Source organism: Pyrgilauda ruficollis, unplaced genomic scaffold (genome assembly GCF_017590135.1).
Source record: "Pyrgilauda ruficollis isolate IOZ18807 unplaced genomic scaffold, ASM1759013v1 scaffold77, whole genome shotgun sequence".
Classification (NCBI taxonomy): Eukaryota; Metazoa; Chordata; class Aves; order Passeriformes; family Passeridae; genus Pyrgilauda; species Pyrgilauda ruficollis.
Genome location: NW_024529599.1, coordinates 2,048,378 through 2,065,680, shown reverse-complemented (window position 1 = coordinate 2,065,680; position 17,303 = coordinate 2,048,378). Strand labels below are relative to the sequence as shown.

The window sequence follows — 17,303 nt, the reverse complement described above, 5'->3', positions numbered from 1 at the left end:
CCCCGCCCCGCCCCGCGGGCCTGTCACGTGCGCGGAAGGCCCCCCCGCTCTCGGGCGGCGCGTGCGCCGTGAGTGCCCCCGCGCGGCCGGGGGCGGGGCCGCCGGCACGAGCCGCTGGCGCTGGTGAGGGGCCGGGGGGTCCCGGGGGGCCCGGGCGGGACGCGGCCCTCAGAGGGGCTTTGGGGGCGGCCCTGTGCGGGGACAGCCTGCGAGGAGGGCTGGGAAGGGGCTCGACGGGCGGGGAGAGGCCTGGCGAGGGTCCTGGTGTGGGGGTGTGCAGCGGAGCGGGCCTGGGGAGAACGCCCTGGGGTGGTGGGAGGCGCTGCCGGGGTTGTCGGCGCTCTGTGGGGCGGGGGGAGTCCCCCGGAGAGGGCAGGGGGGCGAGCAGCGACCCGTCTGGGGTGCAGGCCCGGGGGAGCCAGGCCGGGGCAGGCCGGGGGGCTCCGGTGCCCTCGGGGGCCTGGTGTCGGTGTCCCCGCCGGGGCCGGGGCCTGCTCGGGACACGCTGGCCCGCGTGTCCCGCCGTGTGCCTTGTCTTCCTGCTTGCTCCGTGTTTGCCAAGCTCGGCTTCAGCGTTTTGAGCCGAGGTTTGTTGTGAAAAGCTCTCCTTCCTGATGTGTTTGAGCTCTCTTTCTGAGCTGGTCCAGTTATGACCTCAGTGAGTTATGCTGCCTGATTCTTTTCTGGCGTTCAGCGGGGGTGTACAAGCTTATCACTGGGTTTTTCAGTGGAGTTCAGCTTGTGCTGATGGTTTGTCCCAGCTGATGTGGCTGAGTAGGAGCACATGTAGAAGTGTGAAGCCTTTACTTCAATCGTGGCTAATTATTGACACTGAAACTTTACAGAAGGCTTCAGTTTCTCCATACACATCTAGATTTTTTGAAACAATGTAAAGCTTCCCAAACACTTCTGCTTTGGAAATGTAGATGCATGAAAAGCATCTTGGTGTGTCTTTAATAGGTCCAATATTTTAATTTGTCTACTATTTCTGTACTTGAATTTAGGAGGAGAGACTTTAGGTTGCTTTTTTGATTTGTAGGAGGCACGTGTTTGCAAGGAGTAGTAGCTGCATGAGAAGCAGCAGTTTGAGATCATCTTCAAGGCAGTAACTCTTCCTGTTGAGGTTTTAGTTGTCTGGAACAGCCCCTCTGGCTGTTTGGAGAGGGTGAAGTTTGGTCATCACATGCTGTGAAAGGGCAGGGCCTTTTGGTTGCTTTTAAACCAGTTTAACAGAAGTGCTGGTGAGTGGGGTCTGTCTGAAGGGCAAGATCCTGCTGAAATCTGTTCAAATACCATAAAACTGATGTGCCAAAGCTAGCTTGTGACTTCTTCCTTTTCCCAGCAAAGATATTATGATGTTTCCCTAGGTTAAAGGTGACAGAAGTTGAAAAGACCCTCCCAAAAATACCCTTCTGGCTCTGCTCTGGGGCTCCATCTCCAGGATGGCAGGAGGCATCACTGACACCGGAGAGCTTTACTCTCCCTATGTAAGTTCCACTGCTTGTGGGTTTGCTCACAAGTTTGGTTTTTTTTTCAAAATCTTCTTTCCTCAGCATTGTGTTTGCCTTACTTCCTCATGGACATAACCTCAGCATTTCAAGAGGTTGTGGGGGTCAAATGGTGGTTAAAGATGCTTGATGTTTGTAGTTATATGGGGTTTTTTTACATCACAGATCACTTTTCATAAGGTAAAGGGATGATGTGTGCTTGAAGTATAGATCTAAAAGTGCTAGAAAGAGCTTCATGTCCCATACCAACTCTTTATCCTTCTGCCCACTTTGTTACATTTTGTTAATGTTTTCATCAGCCCAAATCGTCATTGGAACAGACAGGGGGGACTTGGACATTGAAACTAGCCCACTTTCTTCCCTTTTGTTTCTTTATGTAAACATTTTCCCCTGAATTTCTCAAAGTTTACTTAGCTGCAGCTGTTGCAGTAATTTGTTTTATACCACTTCAGTGGAAGTGAGTAATTTAGAGGTTTCTTCCCTGTAATGTGGTGTCCTGTGCAACTGCAGAGCCAATTACTGCTTTCCTATATTACTGGAAATACTGGTTTTCATAGCCACAAGCCTTCACAAAATGTCAGCTTATAAAAACAGCACTTTGTAAACACTTTTTTTTTTTTTTGAAGTGAACTCAATAAATTTAGAACCAGCCCTGAAATCTGTGTGTTGGATTTTAAATGCTTTAAAATTTTCATCTCCATGTTAATGATTAAATGTAGGAGAAGTGGATAGTAGGCTGCAGAAATAGGTCACAACTGAGAAAATGGAGAAGTAAGACAGTAACTGGGATGTCTGGACCCTCAAGGATTAGTGTCACCTGCTCTTATGTTGTTGTGCTGGTGCTGCATGAATTTCCTAGAGTAATCCCAAGGGCTGAGGCTCTCCTCTTTCCCTGAAGATGTCTAACCCAGCTGAACATTACAGGCACCATTCTCATTTCTGCTTGACCAAAGGAAAAGCATCGTTCTGGGATGTTCAGCAGAAGATGAATTTGCTGTGCTTATGGCAGTGAAGTGCTCTCAGGGTCACTGGGGAATCATTCTCCTGATGTTAATTGCTCCACACCCAGAAAAGTCTGCTCATACACAGCTCTTTACTGGCTTTCCTCTGGAGGGACTCTGACCTATATTAAAAAAGCCCACTAAAGCACAACAACTTTGGCAGTTTTTGATCTTTAATTGAGCTAAATTCTTAGCCTGGGGGGTCCTGTCCATGTGCACAGTTCTCTTTTGTCTTTGGACACTGGAAAAGCTCATTGCCAGAGAAGATAAAATCCTTTCCCTTCAGGAAGTAAAATCCCTTCTTCACAATATGCTCATCTTCTTACTGGTAAAATGGCAAGCAGGCTTTGAATTAGAATTCTGTTTGGATATTTCCTGCTTGACTGAGAATAAACGGTCCTGGAAAGGTACATAGCCATAACTATTTGTGTTCAGGTCCCCAACCCACAGCACGGACCTTCTGGTAGAAGGCAGTGATTTGAAAACAAACAAAAAAAAAATTTCATGCACTTTATAACTTTACAAGCTAGAGAGAAAAAAATAATTTAAAATAATTACAAAAAATGGAGGGGACTATCTGTTTCTCCAATAATGTGCTGACACCCACATTGTTCTCTTTGGATTTCAGTCCCTTCGTCCAGCTGTTTCTCACATGGACTTGTTCCCACCCTGCTGGCTCAGGGATTGCCCTCTCCATTTAAATCAGGGTGTATGTGAGGTGTTTTGGATGATTGCTGGCACACTCTGATGCTGGATCATGTGGCTGATTGCAGGTTGGCCTGGTGTACATGTTCAACCTCATTGTTGGAACGGGAGCCCTGACCATGCCCAAGGCCTTTGCCACAGCAGGGTGGCTCGTCAGCCTCGTCCTCCTGATGTTCCTGGGATTTATGAGGTAGGATGTGTATGTGTGTCTTTAGGGGGCTGGGCAGTTCAGCTGGGTGAGGACAGTGTAAAGACTTTCACTGTTTTCCTGTGTACTCTGCCCCTCTGCTGCTTGAGTGTTGGTTTCTGCAGTGGTGTTGCCTGTGGACCTGATTTGGAAGGATGCATTTCCTGACTCTCTGGTACATCCCATTTCCTGACTGATGGGAAGGACTTTTCCTCTAGTCCAGAGTCTTCTGGAACCTTTATCCCTGCTACCTTTTTGACATTGTCCTCACTGTGGATCTGTTCCGTGCTCACCTCTGTCAGTTCCCCAAACACCAACCAGGTCACAGGTGGCACAAGGTCAGGTCTTTGCTTTGTGATTTGCATACATGTAGGCTTTCTCTTGGCTTCTGGCAATGCTCTCACAGCTGAAAGTGTCAGGAACACAAATTCCTGTATAGCCAGGCCCGTCTTAGCCCCTCCAGACCTTTGCTGCTCAAGACTCTGAAGATCACAGAATAATGAGGTTGGAAGAGACCTCTAAGATCATCAAGTCCAACCTATGCCCTAACACCTCAACTAGACTATAGCACCAAGTGCCATGTCCAGCCTTTTTTTAAACATATCCCGAGATGGTGATTCTACCACCTCTCTGGGAAGAGCATTCCAGTACTTTATTATTCTTTCAATGAAACATTTTTTCCTAATATCCAACCTATACCTTCCCTGACGTGGCTTGAGACTGTGTCCTCTTGTTCTGTCAGCTGCTGCCCGGTGGAAGAGACCGAGATGGTCTCCTGTTTGTCACACTGGTTCACTCTGAGCCCCTGCCCAGGTAGCTCCCTGCTGGAGCAGCAGGTGGAGCTGAAGGCCGTGGATACAGCACTGATTTCTAAGGTGTTACTGCTACAGTTGCCATCTTCTGGTGGGCTGGGAATCCCTGCGTCCTTCTTGCTTGGTTTTAAGATAAAATAAAACAAAATTCCCTCCTGCCGTTGTACAAATGGACTTTTGAAGTACCAGCTTTTTCAGTAAGCAGTTCTGCCAGCCTGAATGTGCCTTTGGTTTGGAGGCAGAGCTTTTGGGATCTGTTCTGTGCTGTGCAGGGAGACTGTATGGTCAAATGCTTGTGACTGCACCACCTCGGAGCTGGGTGCTGCAAAGGCTTGGTAAAATGATATCTGTGGGGTTACCGGGAACTGGGAGATTGAGGAGCAATTCCTTTTAGCTGCTTCACTTTAAAAGTATAAATTCAGCATACGGAATTCAGCACCAGCAGACAATCCTTCAAGGTCAGCAGGAGAGCACAAACCTCCAAATCTGTTTATCAGAACTGCACTGGATTAAGCTCAGAAGACACAGCTCAAAGTGCTGCATGCCTTGTTCTGGTACTTGTGACTTCCTCGTGCCCACTGGGCACCTTTGGTGCAGGAAAAGCCTGGGCGGAAATTGCTACACAGGCCTCAGCACTTCCTTTTATTTTTGCAAAACTCATCTCTTACTTGAACTCAATAGGCAAGTCCAGTTCCTGAAGCAGTGAGAAACCACTTTAAAGCCTTAAATAAGATTGATTTGAGGGTTTTTAAAATTTATTGATTAATATTATAGGACTGGTTTTAGCTGAGATAATGATATTCATTCCATCAGTAGCTCTCCCTGTCTCCCTGGACAGCTTTTCCACTGGCCTCCAGTATTTGCCTGCATGTGTGATGTGCTCCTTGTTCTTCTATTGCTGTTTTGCTTCTGATGCCATGTGTAAGATTCTTTAAGGGGCAAGAGTACCTTTGCCATGAGCTTCAGAGTAGAACTGGGTTTGTCCTAAGTTCTAAAAATAGGAAGAAAACTTGCCTTCTAGCAAAGATCAAAGTTCTCTTGCTGTCTTCACCCCACAGGAGCACCAGGAATGTGCCTTCCAGATATCTAAAGTGTCTTATTATATCTGGAGGTGTGTTATATTTTACTGCGTATTGTGGTCTGCTTGAGCAGAAGGGAGCAATAAACTGAGATGAAACACTATCAAAACAGTGTGTGGGGAGCTGGCAAAAGCATTGTTTTGGTTTGTTTGTTTTCTCCTACAAATAGATGGGAATTATTCTCCATTTCTCTTCAGTGACAGTTCTTGACTATTACTGATGATATCAATTGAATTCTTCTCTCTGTAGCTATATGACCACAACCTTTGTGGTGGAAGCCATGGCTGCTGCAAATGCCCAGCTGAGATGGAAGAGAATGGAAAAACGCAAGGTTTGTGTGAGGCTTAATTCTCCTTTTCCTCCTGTTCTATCACATAGGATTTTCCTGGCATTCCCCTGCATTTTTGCCTTGTCTCATTACTAACTCCAAGGAAATAAATTTCTACTGTACTTAGCTTTGCCATTTAAAATGTAGCTGTTAGTTCCCTGTGGGGTTGCTCATTAAAGACAGGATTTTCTGCTCCTGCTTTGAAAAATCTCTTGTGCTGTTCACATTTCTTACTGATCACACTCTCCTTGCCCAGAAGCGCTGCTCAATGAATGTGGAGAGGTGGCAGCCAATATATTGGTGCTATTTGGAGTGTGCTGAGGACTATAAATCCTTGCTGATCTCAGGTCATTTAACTGGGACAGGCTGGGATGTCCTTGCTGTTACTTGGGCAGTATCCCAGGTTGTGGACAGTTCTGAATTATGTCCTTGCTGTGAAACTTACTTGTGGCTTTACTGGATCAGAGGGAGGCATAATTGTTTGCACTGATTTAGGCCCCTTGGCTTAGTGTTAGTGGGATGGAGTTAGGAGCTAGACCTGCTTGTGTTAGCTAGATATGCCTGGATTTATATTTTTTCTCCCAGTTCTGCAGCACTGCAGATTTTCCTGAAGTTTTCAACTTCCTTGTGTCACTTATCACTGCATGAATTGGGCAGTGTTGCTGTGTGTGTATGTGACCTGGGGCTGGTACATGTCACTCACTTCAGCCTGCTCTGTCAGTGTCCTCTTCTGCCCTCCACAGCATCCTCTGGGTTTCCTGGTATTGCCTTTGCTTGCAAGGTCCCCTCCTGTTTGGGACCTTCCTTTGAGTGTCTGGAAGTGACCATGACACTGGGGGTGGCACAGCCTCTACTGTGGGTAGCAGATGTCTCAGCAGTGGTCTTTTTATCCAGGAGGATGATGAAGATGAGGATTCTTCCTCTGGAGTGTCTGACAGTGATGTTCTCCTCCAAGATGGCTACGAGCGAGCAGAGACACGGCCTATCCTGTCCGTTCGTGAGTACCCAGCTCATGCTTCCACTGGTATGAGGCCTCTTCTCTGCAGACAGTATTCCAGTGGACTCCTGTGTCCATTTCACCCTTACTTCCACATGCTCTCATCCCAAAGTCCTCAACACTTGTAAGATAAGACTCATTGAGCATTCAGTTTGCCTTCTGCAGCCCGATAAAGATCTTTTCCCTCTACGTCACTAAGATGAGAACATCTTATTTTCTAAACTCCTTAGACTAGCTTCACAGAGTAATTGGCCCAGTGACTCTGCAGCTGTGGAGTTGTACATACTGTCCTTCAAACTGCTGCTAGAGGTTCCCAAGTATCCAGGGAATCTGGCCTTAGGGCTTATTGGAGGGACTGGTTGAAACACTTGTTTTTTAACTTGCAGAGAGACGTGGCTCAGCCAATATCTTTGAAATCACTGAGAGGGTGGAAATGGGCCAGATGGCTTCCATGTTCTTCAATAAAGGTAAGTGATTTTCAAAAGTCCCTTTAAGTCCTCCTGCATGTTGTGTGTATGGCTGTTCTGTAAGTTTGCATGCTTCTCAGTGTGGGTTTGCATCCTAAGTTGGTGATAATTCCACCCAGATGTGCTGTTCCTTCTAACTGTGGACTGTATTCATCCTCTTGTGTGGTGTTTCTATAAAGTATTTATGGGCCAGGTGGGCCAGAGCCTGCTGTGGTGGGCATGGAACCAGCAAAACAATGCAGGTTGTGGGAGCAGTGTCTTGATACAGGAAAGTGGAAGTCACTGCCTTTTCTGACTTCAGTTCACCTACCTATGAACCACGTGTCCTCTGTGATACCCACTTTCTGAAGCAGTAGAGCCCAGCTGTAATGTTTTCTGTTGCATTTTGGTTGTAACATTTGAGAATGAGAGACTCAGGCTTCCCTGAGCCTTGTAGATAGCAGTCTGAAGGAGAGAGACTTCTGATAGGAGCTTCTAGGAATTGTCTGCATCTGGGGAATTATCAAGAGAGCTGGGACATGAACTGCTGAAGAGTTCCCTGCTGAGGATGTGGTAGGCAGCTGGCTTGTCTTTTTGCCTTTAAATGTTTTTTGTATGCCAGGGAACAAACTTGTAACCCTGCTCTAATAAAGTCCCATCCATTGCTGCGTGTGATAGAAATGCAAACCACAGTGATGAGGATTCTGAAACCTGTAAAGCAGGACAATGAAATGCTGTGCAGAGCCAGAATATCATCAGACTCCATGGCTGTGCAGTTTTGAGCCTGTCAGGCCCCAATTTTTGTGGAAAGTGATGTTTTCCCTTGTTTGCTGGCCACCTTGCAAAGAGGTAATAGAAGGCTGGGTTTTTTCCACTACATTACATCAGTGTTATACCAGTGTAAAGCTCTTGTCTCTGAAGGACAGCTGGGTTTAAGGAGTGAATATTCTTTGAACTTTATTTTTTACTTGTAAAGTTAATTGAAAAAAACTTTTTAATTTTCCTACATGCCTCTTCTGGGAATTTGTAGTTTTGAATCACTTAGGACTATCAAAATAATCCACCTTGGACTAGGCTGCCACGTTTTTAGTCAGAGAAGTGAAGTGTGTCAGAAACATCTTGTTCCTTGTCTTGCCTGTGCCATTGAGTTGTTATGACCTAAGGCAAGTTTTCTTGCTTGTTTGCTTTGCTGTGTGTAAAATATGGTGAACACATGCCTGTCTCTTGATGCTCCTCTGAGGAGTAACATTTGAGAGGCGCTTTGAGAGCAGGGTTTGGCTGTATTGCTGAGGATTGGGCTGTGGAGGGATGGGGATCACAGGAGTCAGAGTGTTCTCATCACGTTTCAGGAGGCCCCTTCTTTGTATGTGCTTCATAAGGGAGCTGGAAAGGACCCCCAGGAGCCAGGCAGGTTCTGGGCCTCTCTGGTGCTCAGCCAGTAGAGGGTGCTGGGAATATGTGTCCTCTCTCCATCAGCACTGATGTAGCTTCCGAGCAAAGTGAAATAAACTGCTTAGGACTCTTAAATCTTAATCCCTCTTCTTAATGTTGCTTTAGCCAGAGTTATCTGATTTCTGTGTTAGAGATCCTCCCCAGGGTCTGCTCAGCCCATCGCAAAGGGATGAGTCCATCTGCAGGAGGGAGGCTGGAACAGCTGCAGGCCATGACCTGACCCTACTTATGGCTTCTACATGGGGTGAGATGCCCACAGCAAAGGAGCTGGGGCAGCTCTAACTCATTTGCTGCTTTCCCGATGTTGGAGCTCAGCAGTGAGGCTCCATCCCTGTCACTGATTCAGAGACACCCTCTGGCTGTGAGTGGCTGGTGTTGCAGACAGGTGAAGGTCCCTGCAGGTCCCTGCTGAGGTGCTGCCTCCCCACAGCTGCACAGAAAGGCCTTCAGCAAGGGCAGCTGCTCAGTGACCACTTAGTGCTGAGAAAATGGGTCACACTGGGGAATTCCCAGCTCCAAGCACCAGCCCGTGAGGTTTCACAGCTGGCAAATGTCTGGGTGTTTACTGATGATACACAAAGTATGGATCCAAACCCAAGGTGATGGAGGGCTTTACAGCCTCCAGAGGGAAGGCTGATGAAAGCTGTGCAGTAGACCTCAAAACCCCTGATTTCTAGTGAGTTCTCTGCTCCTTTCCCTTGACTGATTTTTATTTTCAACAATCTGACAGGAGTTGAATCTGCAGTCCTAGGAGGTAAGCTGGGGATAAATCTCAATTTCAGATTGTCTGCTTTCTTAAAGGGAGCTGACTTAGGTTTAGACTGTGAAGAGACTGTATGCTCTTTTGAAAGAGCTGTCTCTGAAAAACTACTTTTTTCTTGATTTGATTTTTTTATTTTTTAATGTTGGGTGCTTTCTTCTGGGACTGAGCAGTCATTTATTGCAGTAATAGATTCTAGACACATCTATCATGCTGTTTCCTCACAGGAAGTAATTGCTTTTTTTTTTTTCCTCGTTTTGTGCCAAGTAATGAAAGTATTGATCAGGGAGGGTCAGCAGCAGTTTATAAAATAACTGATGCTAAAATCTTCCTGTCTTGGAGAGGAGTGTCACCTGTGCTTCCTGCAGACAGAGAGGTCTGCATTGGAATGGGGGTGCTGCTGGGTACTGGCTGGTGCTGCTGAGGCTTAGCTGGTCATGTCAGCTTTATTTTGTGTGGGTGTGGGGCAGCTGAGTCCTGAGACCAGTCACAGATCCCAAAACAGAATATCTGTCTTGAGTCTGTGTAGTCCTCAGCTTCGTGTCTCTGCAGCTTCTGTCCTATGTCAGGTATTTTTTAAAACCTTCAACCCTTCTTAATAGGAAATTGGAAAAGACTGGTAGGTAGTTTGTTGCTGTCTCCAGAACAATGCAGAGACTCCCTAACTGTGAAGACATCTTTCACAGAGCAAGAAAACAGTGGGAGAACTGTATAGAATGATCTGACAATTTCTGTAGTAAGTCCATTTGTCTCCAGGAACAGCTCCAGAGCACTGATTTAGTGTGCTACTGTACAGAAGCAGGGAAGCTGATACAGCTCCCTTCTTGCTAAGCAGGCTCAGCATATAGAATAATTTATTTAAATGAAGGAGAATGCCTAATAATGTTTCCTGACATCCAGAGATCCAGGGGCAGTATGATGGTAAAACATGGTAAACTTTGGGGCACCCAGGCACTGTAGGAATGAGTCTTCAGTCCCACAGCAGTGCTGTCCTTGTTTGATAGGTGTCACAGCCGTGAGTCTGAGGTTTGCTCAAGCTGCACTGGGATTAAGCATCAGGTGGCATCACAACTTGAAAGTATGGGCAGGTTTCTTGAGCTGTTTTCCTTCAATGTCAACTTCCTAAATTAAATAAATTTGAGGCTTTTATTCTGTAACTCATCTGACTCTGAAATAAAATATCTCCCAACTTGTTGGTGAGATTTATACAGACTTGTTTGCAAGAAGAGGATCCTGGAGTCTCATCAAGCATTTCTTTATCCCTTTAGATTTTAGTTCTTCTCAGCAGTGTCTTCTTGTGCCTCAGTAAGGCTGTTTTGTGCACCCAGTTATTTGTGTAAGATTTTCTTTTCATCTCATAGGGGAAGGCAGGGAAAGCTTTAAATTAAAAATAATTGAAAGAAACAAACCAGAAAAAGCTTAGCCCATAAAATGAGTAGGGGCAGGAACAGTGTATGTGGTGGCATCAGGGTAAGTGGGATACAGAAACAGTTTTAAAGCTTTGCAGGATTGTACCTTGGCTCAAGTTGCCAGTGGTAGGGAATCTCCCAAAGCAGCTCCATTTCAGCCTATTGGAATCTGAGCTCTGAAGGGTTAAATCCCTACAAGTACACATTGTGAAGGTCCTGCAGGTTTGCAGTCAGGGGATTTGGAATCAGCAGAGCCTAGAAACATTCTCTCTGCATTTCACTTTGTCAGGCTGTGCTCACACTGTGCTTGCACTTCACCCGGATGTTTGCCTGTGGCTGTTCAGAGCTGACAGTTTCGTCTGGCAGGTGACTTATGTGAGACCTGTTGGTCTAGACTGCAGGATGGGCTTGAACTAGAGGGTTTATTTAGTGTCAGTAACAGGTATTGAAGGAGGCAGAGTGGAGCTCTGAGACCCCTCATGACCCATCAGTTCCTGTTCCATGGTAAGTTCCCTGAGCTTGGGTGGTTTGCTGCAGAAACTATGGAGGCAAATGGTGATTTAAGGTCTTAAAAATTTTGTATATTTGAAATGCAGAGATCAAGAGTCTCTGTGTACTCTGCTGAATCTGGACAATATTTTCTTTTTCTGCAGTGGGTGTCAACCTCTTCTATTTCTGCATAATTATCTACCTCTATGGAGATCTGGCAATCTATGCAGCAGCAGTGCCAGTCTCCCTAATGCAGGTGACCTGGTAAGTGTGCTTACTCCTGAGGGGCTGTGTGCTGCCAGGGAACAGGGCAGGCTTAGGGTTTGATGGGGTGATAAATCTGACTAGGATCAGCTATACTTTCCAAAGCATGGGGTGGAGAAATGACTCAAGGACAGCTCATCTCTTGTGGGTGGGTGGTGAAGTTGTTTTGTATTCCTCACCTGAATGCCTGCTGCTTGACTGCAAGTAGCTGACCTGATTCCAGACAGGTGCTCAGGTGCTGAAGTATTTCCAGCTTCAGCACTTGCAGACATGAGACTTGTTGCTCCATAGTTTGATTGCAATACTCTGCAATATGTTGCCTTCTCTCTCTCTTTGGGTAAGAGTTGAGGGGTGTGATGCTTACTAAGCCTGAGGCCAGTGGGTGGTGATGGTACATGGACTTAGCTCTGGAATGGGAGTAGTGCCTTTCTCAAAGAAACAGATAATAAAATAGATTGGTTTGATCAAATCTGGGCTGGATTTGTACTTCAATCTTGAAAATGGAAAACCTGAGCGATCCATAAAATATCTAAATTCACCAGCTTGATGATTAAATGGCAAAACTAGCAAATAACTGCAGGCAATCCAAGAATTTGCCTTTAAATCTCTGGTACTCAGCAACTCACTGTGTTACACTGTCCAGAAAATGTAAGGAAGTGAGTGTGACCAGGAACAGAGAGGAGGATTGGCTTCTGCTCATTCTTCTTTCTTGAATGCAGGAGAGGGGAAGACATCTGCTAGGAGTTAATTATTCTCTTTTGTTTCTCCCTCCTTTCCCAGCAGTGTCACTGGCAACCATTCTTGCAGTGTTGGAGACAGCACAAAGTACAACGACACGGACAAGTGCTGGGGGCCAATTCGAAGGATTGATGCTTATAGGCTGTATCTGGTGAGCTTCTGCAATTGGAATGACCACTGTTGCTATTTAAACTCTGCTTTTAGTGCATAGGGAATTTTTTTTTCTTGTAGAAATAATGTAGTTCAAGTGAACAACAGAATATGAAACTTCTGGTTCACTCTGACTTTTTTGGCCGAATACCCCCTCCCTATTCTTGGTGGCATGGCTGTGTTTGAACTTGTTTGCCATCAGAATGATCCTTATGGTTTTGAGTTTAAGTTCTGTCCATCTCTATGTGTAGTTTTATATTGCTTAAGCAGGTGAGATATTTTTGCCAAAGGCTGGGTTTTTCTTCACTGTTTTTTTCAGTGACTGGCTAATTAATATTTGCTTGGGGGTGATTGTTGTCAAGATGCTGAAGTATATTAAACTCACTTGAGTGCTTTACAGTATAAAATACTCAGAGTTGGAAGGGACTCACAAGGATCATTGAGTCCATTCTTTATGTGAATAAAATTGTTAATGCTGCAGGAGAATGCTACTTGAAAGATGATGGAAACAACCAGCTTAGACAACATCCAGTGGTACACACTGCCTTAGTAATAGCTTTGTCTAGTTCAGGATTGTCTATTGCATCTAATGCTGTGCTGGGGTTCTGCTCTGAACCCAGGGCTTTTCCCAGAGGATGATGAACGTGGCTTCTTTAGAGCCTGGGGAGTGCTGAGAGCTCGTATTTGGAGACAGATGTCAGTAGGGCAAAATGGGAGGAGGGAAGGATGCTAGTGCGGCACAGTGTGGCTTCTGTTAAGGGTCTCAGTGAGAATTTTAAGTAAAAGGAATGAGGGTGGCTACGTGTGTGCAGAGAAATCCAGAGGTAATTTTGGGGTTAGTACATTTTGGAGATGCAGTGGATCACATCCAGCATCACTGCAAAAGTAAGAGCTGGGCCTCAGAAATATTAGTGAATGTCAAAGACTAGTTAATTATTTAAGAGAAATATTATTGCTTTATTAAATTCTGTCTTGGTCTGTTTCTTTAAAACTTCTAGAAGATTGAAGATTTCCTTCCTGAATTTCAATAACTCTCCCTGACCCAGCAGAAGGAGCTAGTCAGAAAAGGCAGACATGCATTAATTACTGCCTGTGTCTCTGAGATATTACGTCTATAATTCATGAAGATAATTGTTAGGACTTGCAAAATTAAAAAAATTAAGACTCTGTAAGCATTAGACTTGAAGTCTGTGTACATAAGTCTCAGAGGAGCTTTTCCCTCTGCTTGTCTTGTGGATTTGGAGAATAAATATCTGCAAAGTCTTTGCTAGTGGTTAATCCTTTTCTGCTCAGTAGCTGGAATAAGGCTTCAGTGTTGTTCTCTGCACCCTCTTAGGTGAAGGGTGGGTTTGTTTGTGGGAGAGCAGACCAGTCTGTAGTGGGTTACTGGTGAGGGTCAGTTCTCACAATCACTATTTCCAGGATACTTCTGGGTGTTAGCATTATCTCTTAAGTTCTGCTTTTCTGTTAAAAGTCTCTAATGCTTTTTAGTGGGTGAGGACAGGAGTAAACTGGAACTTGTTCTGCCTCCAGCACTTCTGGTCCCACTCCCTGCTAGACCCGTGTGATTTCATTCTCCAGAAAACAGAGAGGATGGTGACCTCTTTAGAGAGGGATAAGAGATGTAGTCCTTTATAAAACACTCAGACCACAGTACTGACCCTGGCTTTGAGTTTGGGGTGCCTGCAAAGTAGTTATGCTGGTGAATATTTTTCACCTGCTGTCCTGGTTAATATTTTCCCCACTGTTGTGTTTGTAGTGTGGACAGCTAGTGACCAGTTGAGCTCTTAAAATTTCTGTGAGAAACCTGGGGATGGGAGGGCAGGGCAAGGAAGTCACTTGACTTCAAGCAAAAAAAAATTAGTAGTAAACCATTGTAATTATCTCTACACATTTTATGCAAGCTTCTTGTGTGTATAAGTAGAGTTTTGAACATGCCACTAAAGCTGAAACCTGCCTGTCTGAAGGGGAAAATGCAACATGAAAGTGAGGAGGGGAGAGGTGCATTAAGACCACAGCTTATCTTGGTCCCAGGCAATCGTATCCATAGAGAACTATTCTCTTTTCTTAACTTTCTATTTTGAATTCTTGCCTGATGGAATAATTCAGGTTCCACGTTTCAGTGGACAAACAAGGTCTCTTCTTGCAAACAAGTTCCCCTGTGGCAAGGGGACAGATGGACACTGTGATCCCAAAAGAAAGCAGCTGAGTTTTGGATCAGCCCTTTTGTCCTAGATCCCTGCCTCTAGTTTTCTACCTTATCTTAGTACTGTATTTAGGTTTAAGTGATGTCTAGGAGGAAGATGTGTGGATGTAACTGAAACATCTTGCTTGCTCCAGTGAAGCAGTTCTCTGAAAGTAGTGTTATATTTCATACTCTGTGCATGACCCTACAGAAAACCTATTTTGGAGGAGAATAATCTATTTGAGGTTTTCTGGACAAATGGTGCCAATGGGAGCTGCTTTGTGCCAAGTCCCACCAGTCTGCCAAAGACCCGTGCTGCCTTCCTCCTGTCAACTTTTTCTCTCCCAACACTGTGTCTTCTTTTCGACAAAAACCATTTCAAACATTGACTCTTCAAGCTGGGGATGAAGAGAGGAATAATGGCTGACGTAAAAATCCTTTTTCACACCTTATTGTCTAAAAAGGCTTCTGGAAGCTGTCTCTGCTCTGATTACTGTGAATGGAAGCTGAAAACTATGTACATAATGAGAATATTTAGACAGATTAAATTCTTCTCTTGAGACTTGCTTGTCTGTGCAGCATCTTTATTGCTGCTCCAAGATTTCACACCTAAGTGTGTCTGCAGAGTCTTCAGAGACTGCTAGGCCCCTATTAACCTTTGTCTGAACAAATGGTTGTCTCGCTTCTTGTTTATAAATTGCTTTGGAAAATAAAAGATTGCTAAACAAATAAGTGAAGGCAAGTGCAGGAAATATGTAAATAGACTTTTGCTCCTGTCCCATCACCTGCTGCTAACACTTGCCTCCTTTTTGGGACCATAAAAGATCTGGGAGGTTTGAAGGGTGAGCCTTGCTGTGCTGTTCCACTCCTGTGAAGGCAAGACTCTGCAGGACAAATTTTCTTCCAGGAAAGGCATGTGTTGGGCAGCCCAGTGACCTTGTTTAAGGCAGGCAGTGATCACAGTTAAAGCAGATCGATGGCTTTCTATCTTTGCTTCAGACCCGTTACCACCCTGCCACGTCCTCAACAGCTGGAGTGACTCCCAAGTCCCTTGGCTGTCTCTGGCAGTGCTGAGGACAGGGTCACGTTCTCTCAGTGCTGAATTCACACTTCAGTGCAGCTGCTTTATAATGCTCTCTGTAGGTTCCACTGGGCTGTGCTGGGGAGGTCGTGGGGAAGGGGCAGCAGATTTAAGTTTCAGATATTTCATTTTAACACTTCCTTGTCTTTGTGTCGAACTCATGTGGGAATGTGATATGATAGTCCCTGTTTCTAGAAAGCAGGTACTGAGATAAATAAGAGATTAAATCCTGGGGATCAGCAGCCATTCAGAGTGTCTGATCCAAACTGTGTTCATGATCTGGCAAACAATGCTTCTGTTCTCCACCAGGGCAGCCGTTGAGGCTGAAACCTCTACTCTGTTCTCAGCCCTCCTCTTCTGGCAATCTGGGACATGGTGTCTTCCCATGATGGAAAGGAAATGGCTTAAATTCTCAAGGGGAGCTGTGTGCCTTTCAGAAGAGGCACTGGCACAGGTACTCCTGGTAGCCTGGCTCGGTAGCGCGTCAAAGCCACCGGGTGCATCTGTTCTGTCTGAGTCTCTGTTGGTGTTTTTAGCTGATCGGGAGAGGGACGTGGCATCCGCTTGTGCCGGTTCACAGATGCTGCAGTATCGCAGGCAGCCCAGCGGGTGCAGGCCAGGCGAGGATGGGAGCGCAGATGGTTTAATGGAGATTATCCCAGTTGGAAACGTGCTTGTGCAGTGAATAAAATGAGCGGGCTCACAGGCGCTTACTGTCCCTCTTCAGGAGGGGACAATGTCACCCCGGCCCGACTCTCTGATCAGTGACCAGAGCAGGGCCGGGCTGCAGCTGCAGGAGGCTGTGCAGGGGGGTGAGGGGGTGCTCTGAGGACACACGTGCTATTGTACCATTGCTCAGGACCAGCAGAACTTAATCAGCAAATGCAAAGGCTGAACTGATAAGCGTTGGTGTGGATCCCGTCGGCCTCGGCGCGGTGCTGCCTTCCCGGCCCGCTCCGGCTGCAGGCTGGAGTGCTGCTTTGTGTGCCTGCTGTACGTGCTCTGCTTCCCTCCACAGCGTTTCTCCTTCCTGGCTCTGCCTGTGCCCTGCTCTGGGTAAAGGTATCTCAGATTTTTATTGTCAAAATAGATCTTTCCAAATGCATTTACCTGCACTGGGGCAGTTTTATCCGCTTGCTTGGTACACGATGCTCTCGTGGCCTCTCGGTCCATTGTTGGCTTCTGCTGGTTTCTCTTTTTTTTGGTTGTTTATTTTTTTTTTTTGTTTTCTATTTTGCCTCCCAGCAGTGATATGAGAGAAGCCCTCATGGCAGTACTTGAACATCCATGCTTGATCTAAGCTGTCTGTTTCCAACTAGGAGCTGGAGCAACAGAGCTGGAGCAGTGCTGCAAGCAGAGTGCTTCTTCCAAGGGCACCTGGGTTTTCTGCACTGTTCCCTTTGCAGCAAGCGCTTTTCCTCTGCCCTGCCTTCCTCAGCTGTACCCTGCAGCAACATTCAGTAATAAATGGGTCACAGCTGCTGTCTCCTGGATATTTATTCTTACAGGTCTCAGTGTCTAGAGACCTTGAGAACCTATGGTGGGGAAGAAAGCTGCCTCAGTAGCAGGAGCTGGACCAGGAAGGGTTGCTTTCACAGCACATCTAAAAGGTTTGGGGCACTTGTCCTGGGCTCCCAGAGTGAGCCAGTGAAAAGGAAGGAAAGCTGGTGGAAGTTTATCCTGATGTGTGAAGTCATCATCTTGTTTAAAGA

The 17,303-nt window shown here is 45.9% G+C and overlaps 1 protein-coding gene across 5 annotated transcripts in view; it reads left to right on the top strand.

The window, feature by feature from the left end:
- Positions 1 to 44: 44 nt before the first annotated feature.
- Positions 45 to 17,303, top strand: part of TMEM104 (transmembrane protein 104) — a 44,121-nt gene continuing 26,862 nt past the window's right edge. The window contains exons 1-8 of one of the 5 annotated variants that reach the window (XM_041486611.1): positions 45 to 123; positions 1,368 to 1,487; positions 3,283 to 3,404; positions 5,542 to 5,623; positions 6,515 to 6,617; positions 7,004 to 7,084; positions 11,338 to 11,437; positions 12,221 to 12,326. In XM_041486611.1, coding sequence (XP_041342545.1) covers positions 1,443 to 1,487; positions 3,283 to 3,404; positions 5,542 to 5,623; positions 6,515 to 6,617; positions 7,004 to 7,084; positions 11,338 to 11,437; positions 12,221 to 12,326 — 639 coding nt within the window. In that variant the 5' untranslated portion in view covers positions 45 to 123; positions 1,368 to 1,442. Of the gene's footprint in view, positions 124 to 451; positions 659 to 1,367; positions 1,488 to 3,282; positions 3,405 to 5,541; positions 5,624 to 6,514; positions 6,645 to 7,003; positions 7,085 to 11,337; positions 11,438 to 12,217; positions 12,327 to 17,303 lie in introns of those variants that run through there. The other 4 variants (XM_041486610.1, XM_041486608.1, XM_041486606.1 and 1 more) reach the window with 4 other exon arrangements.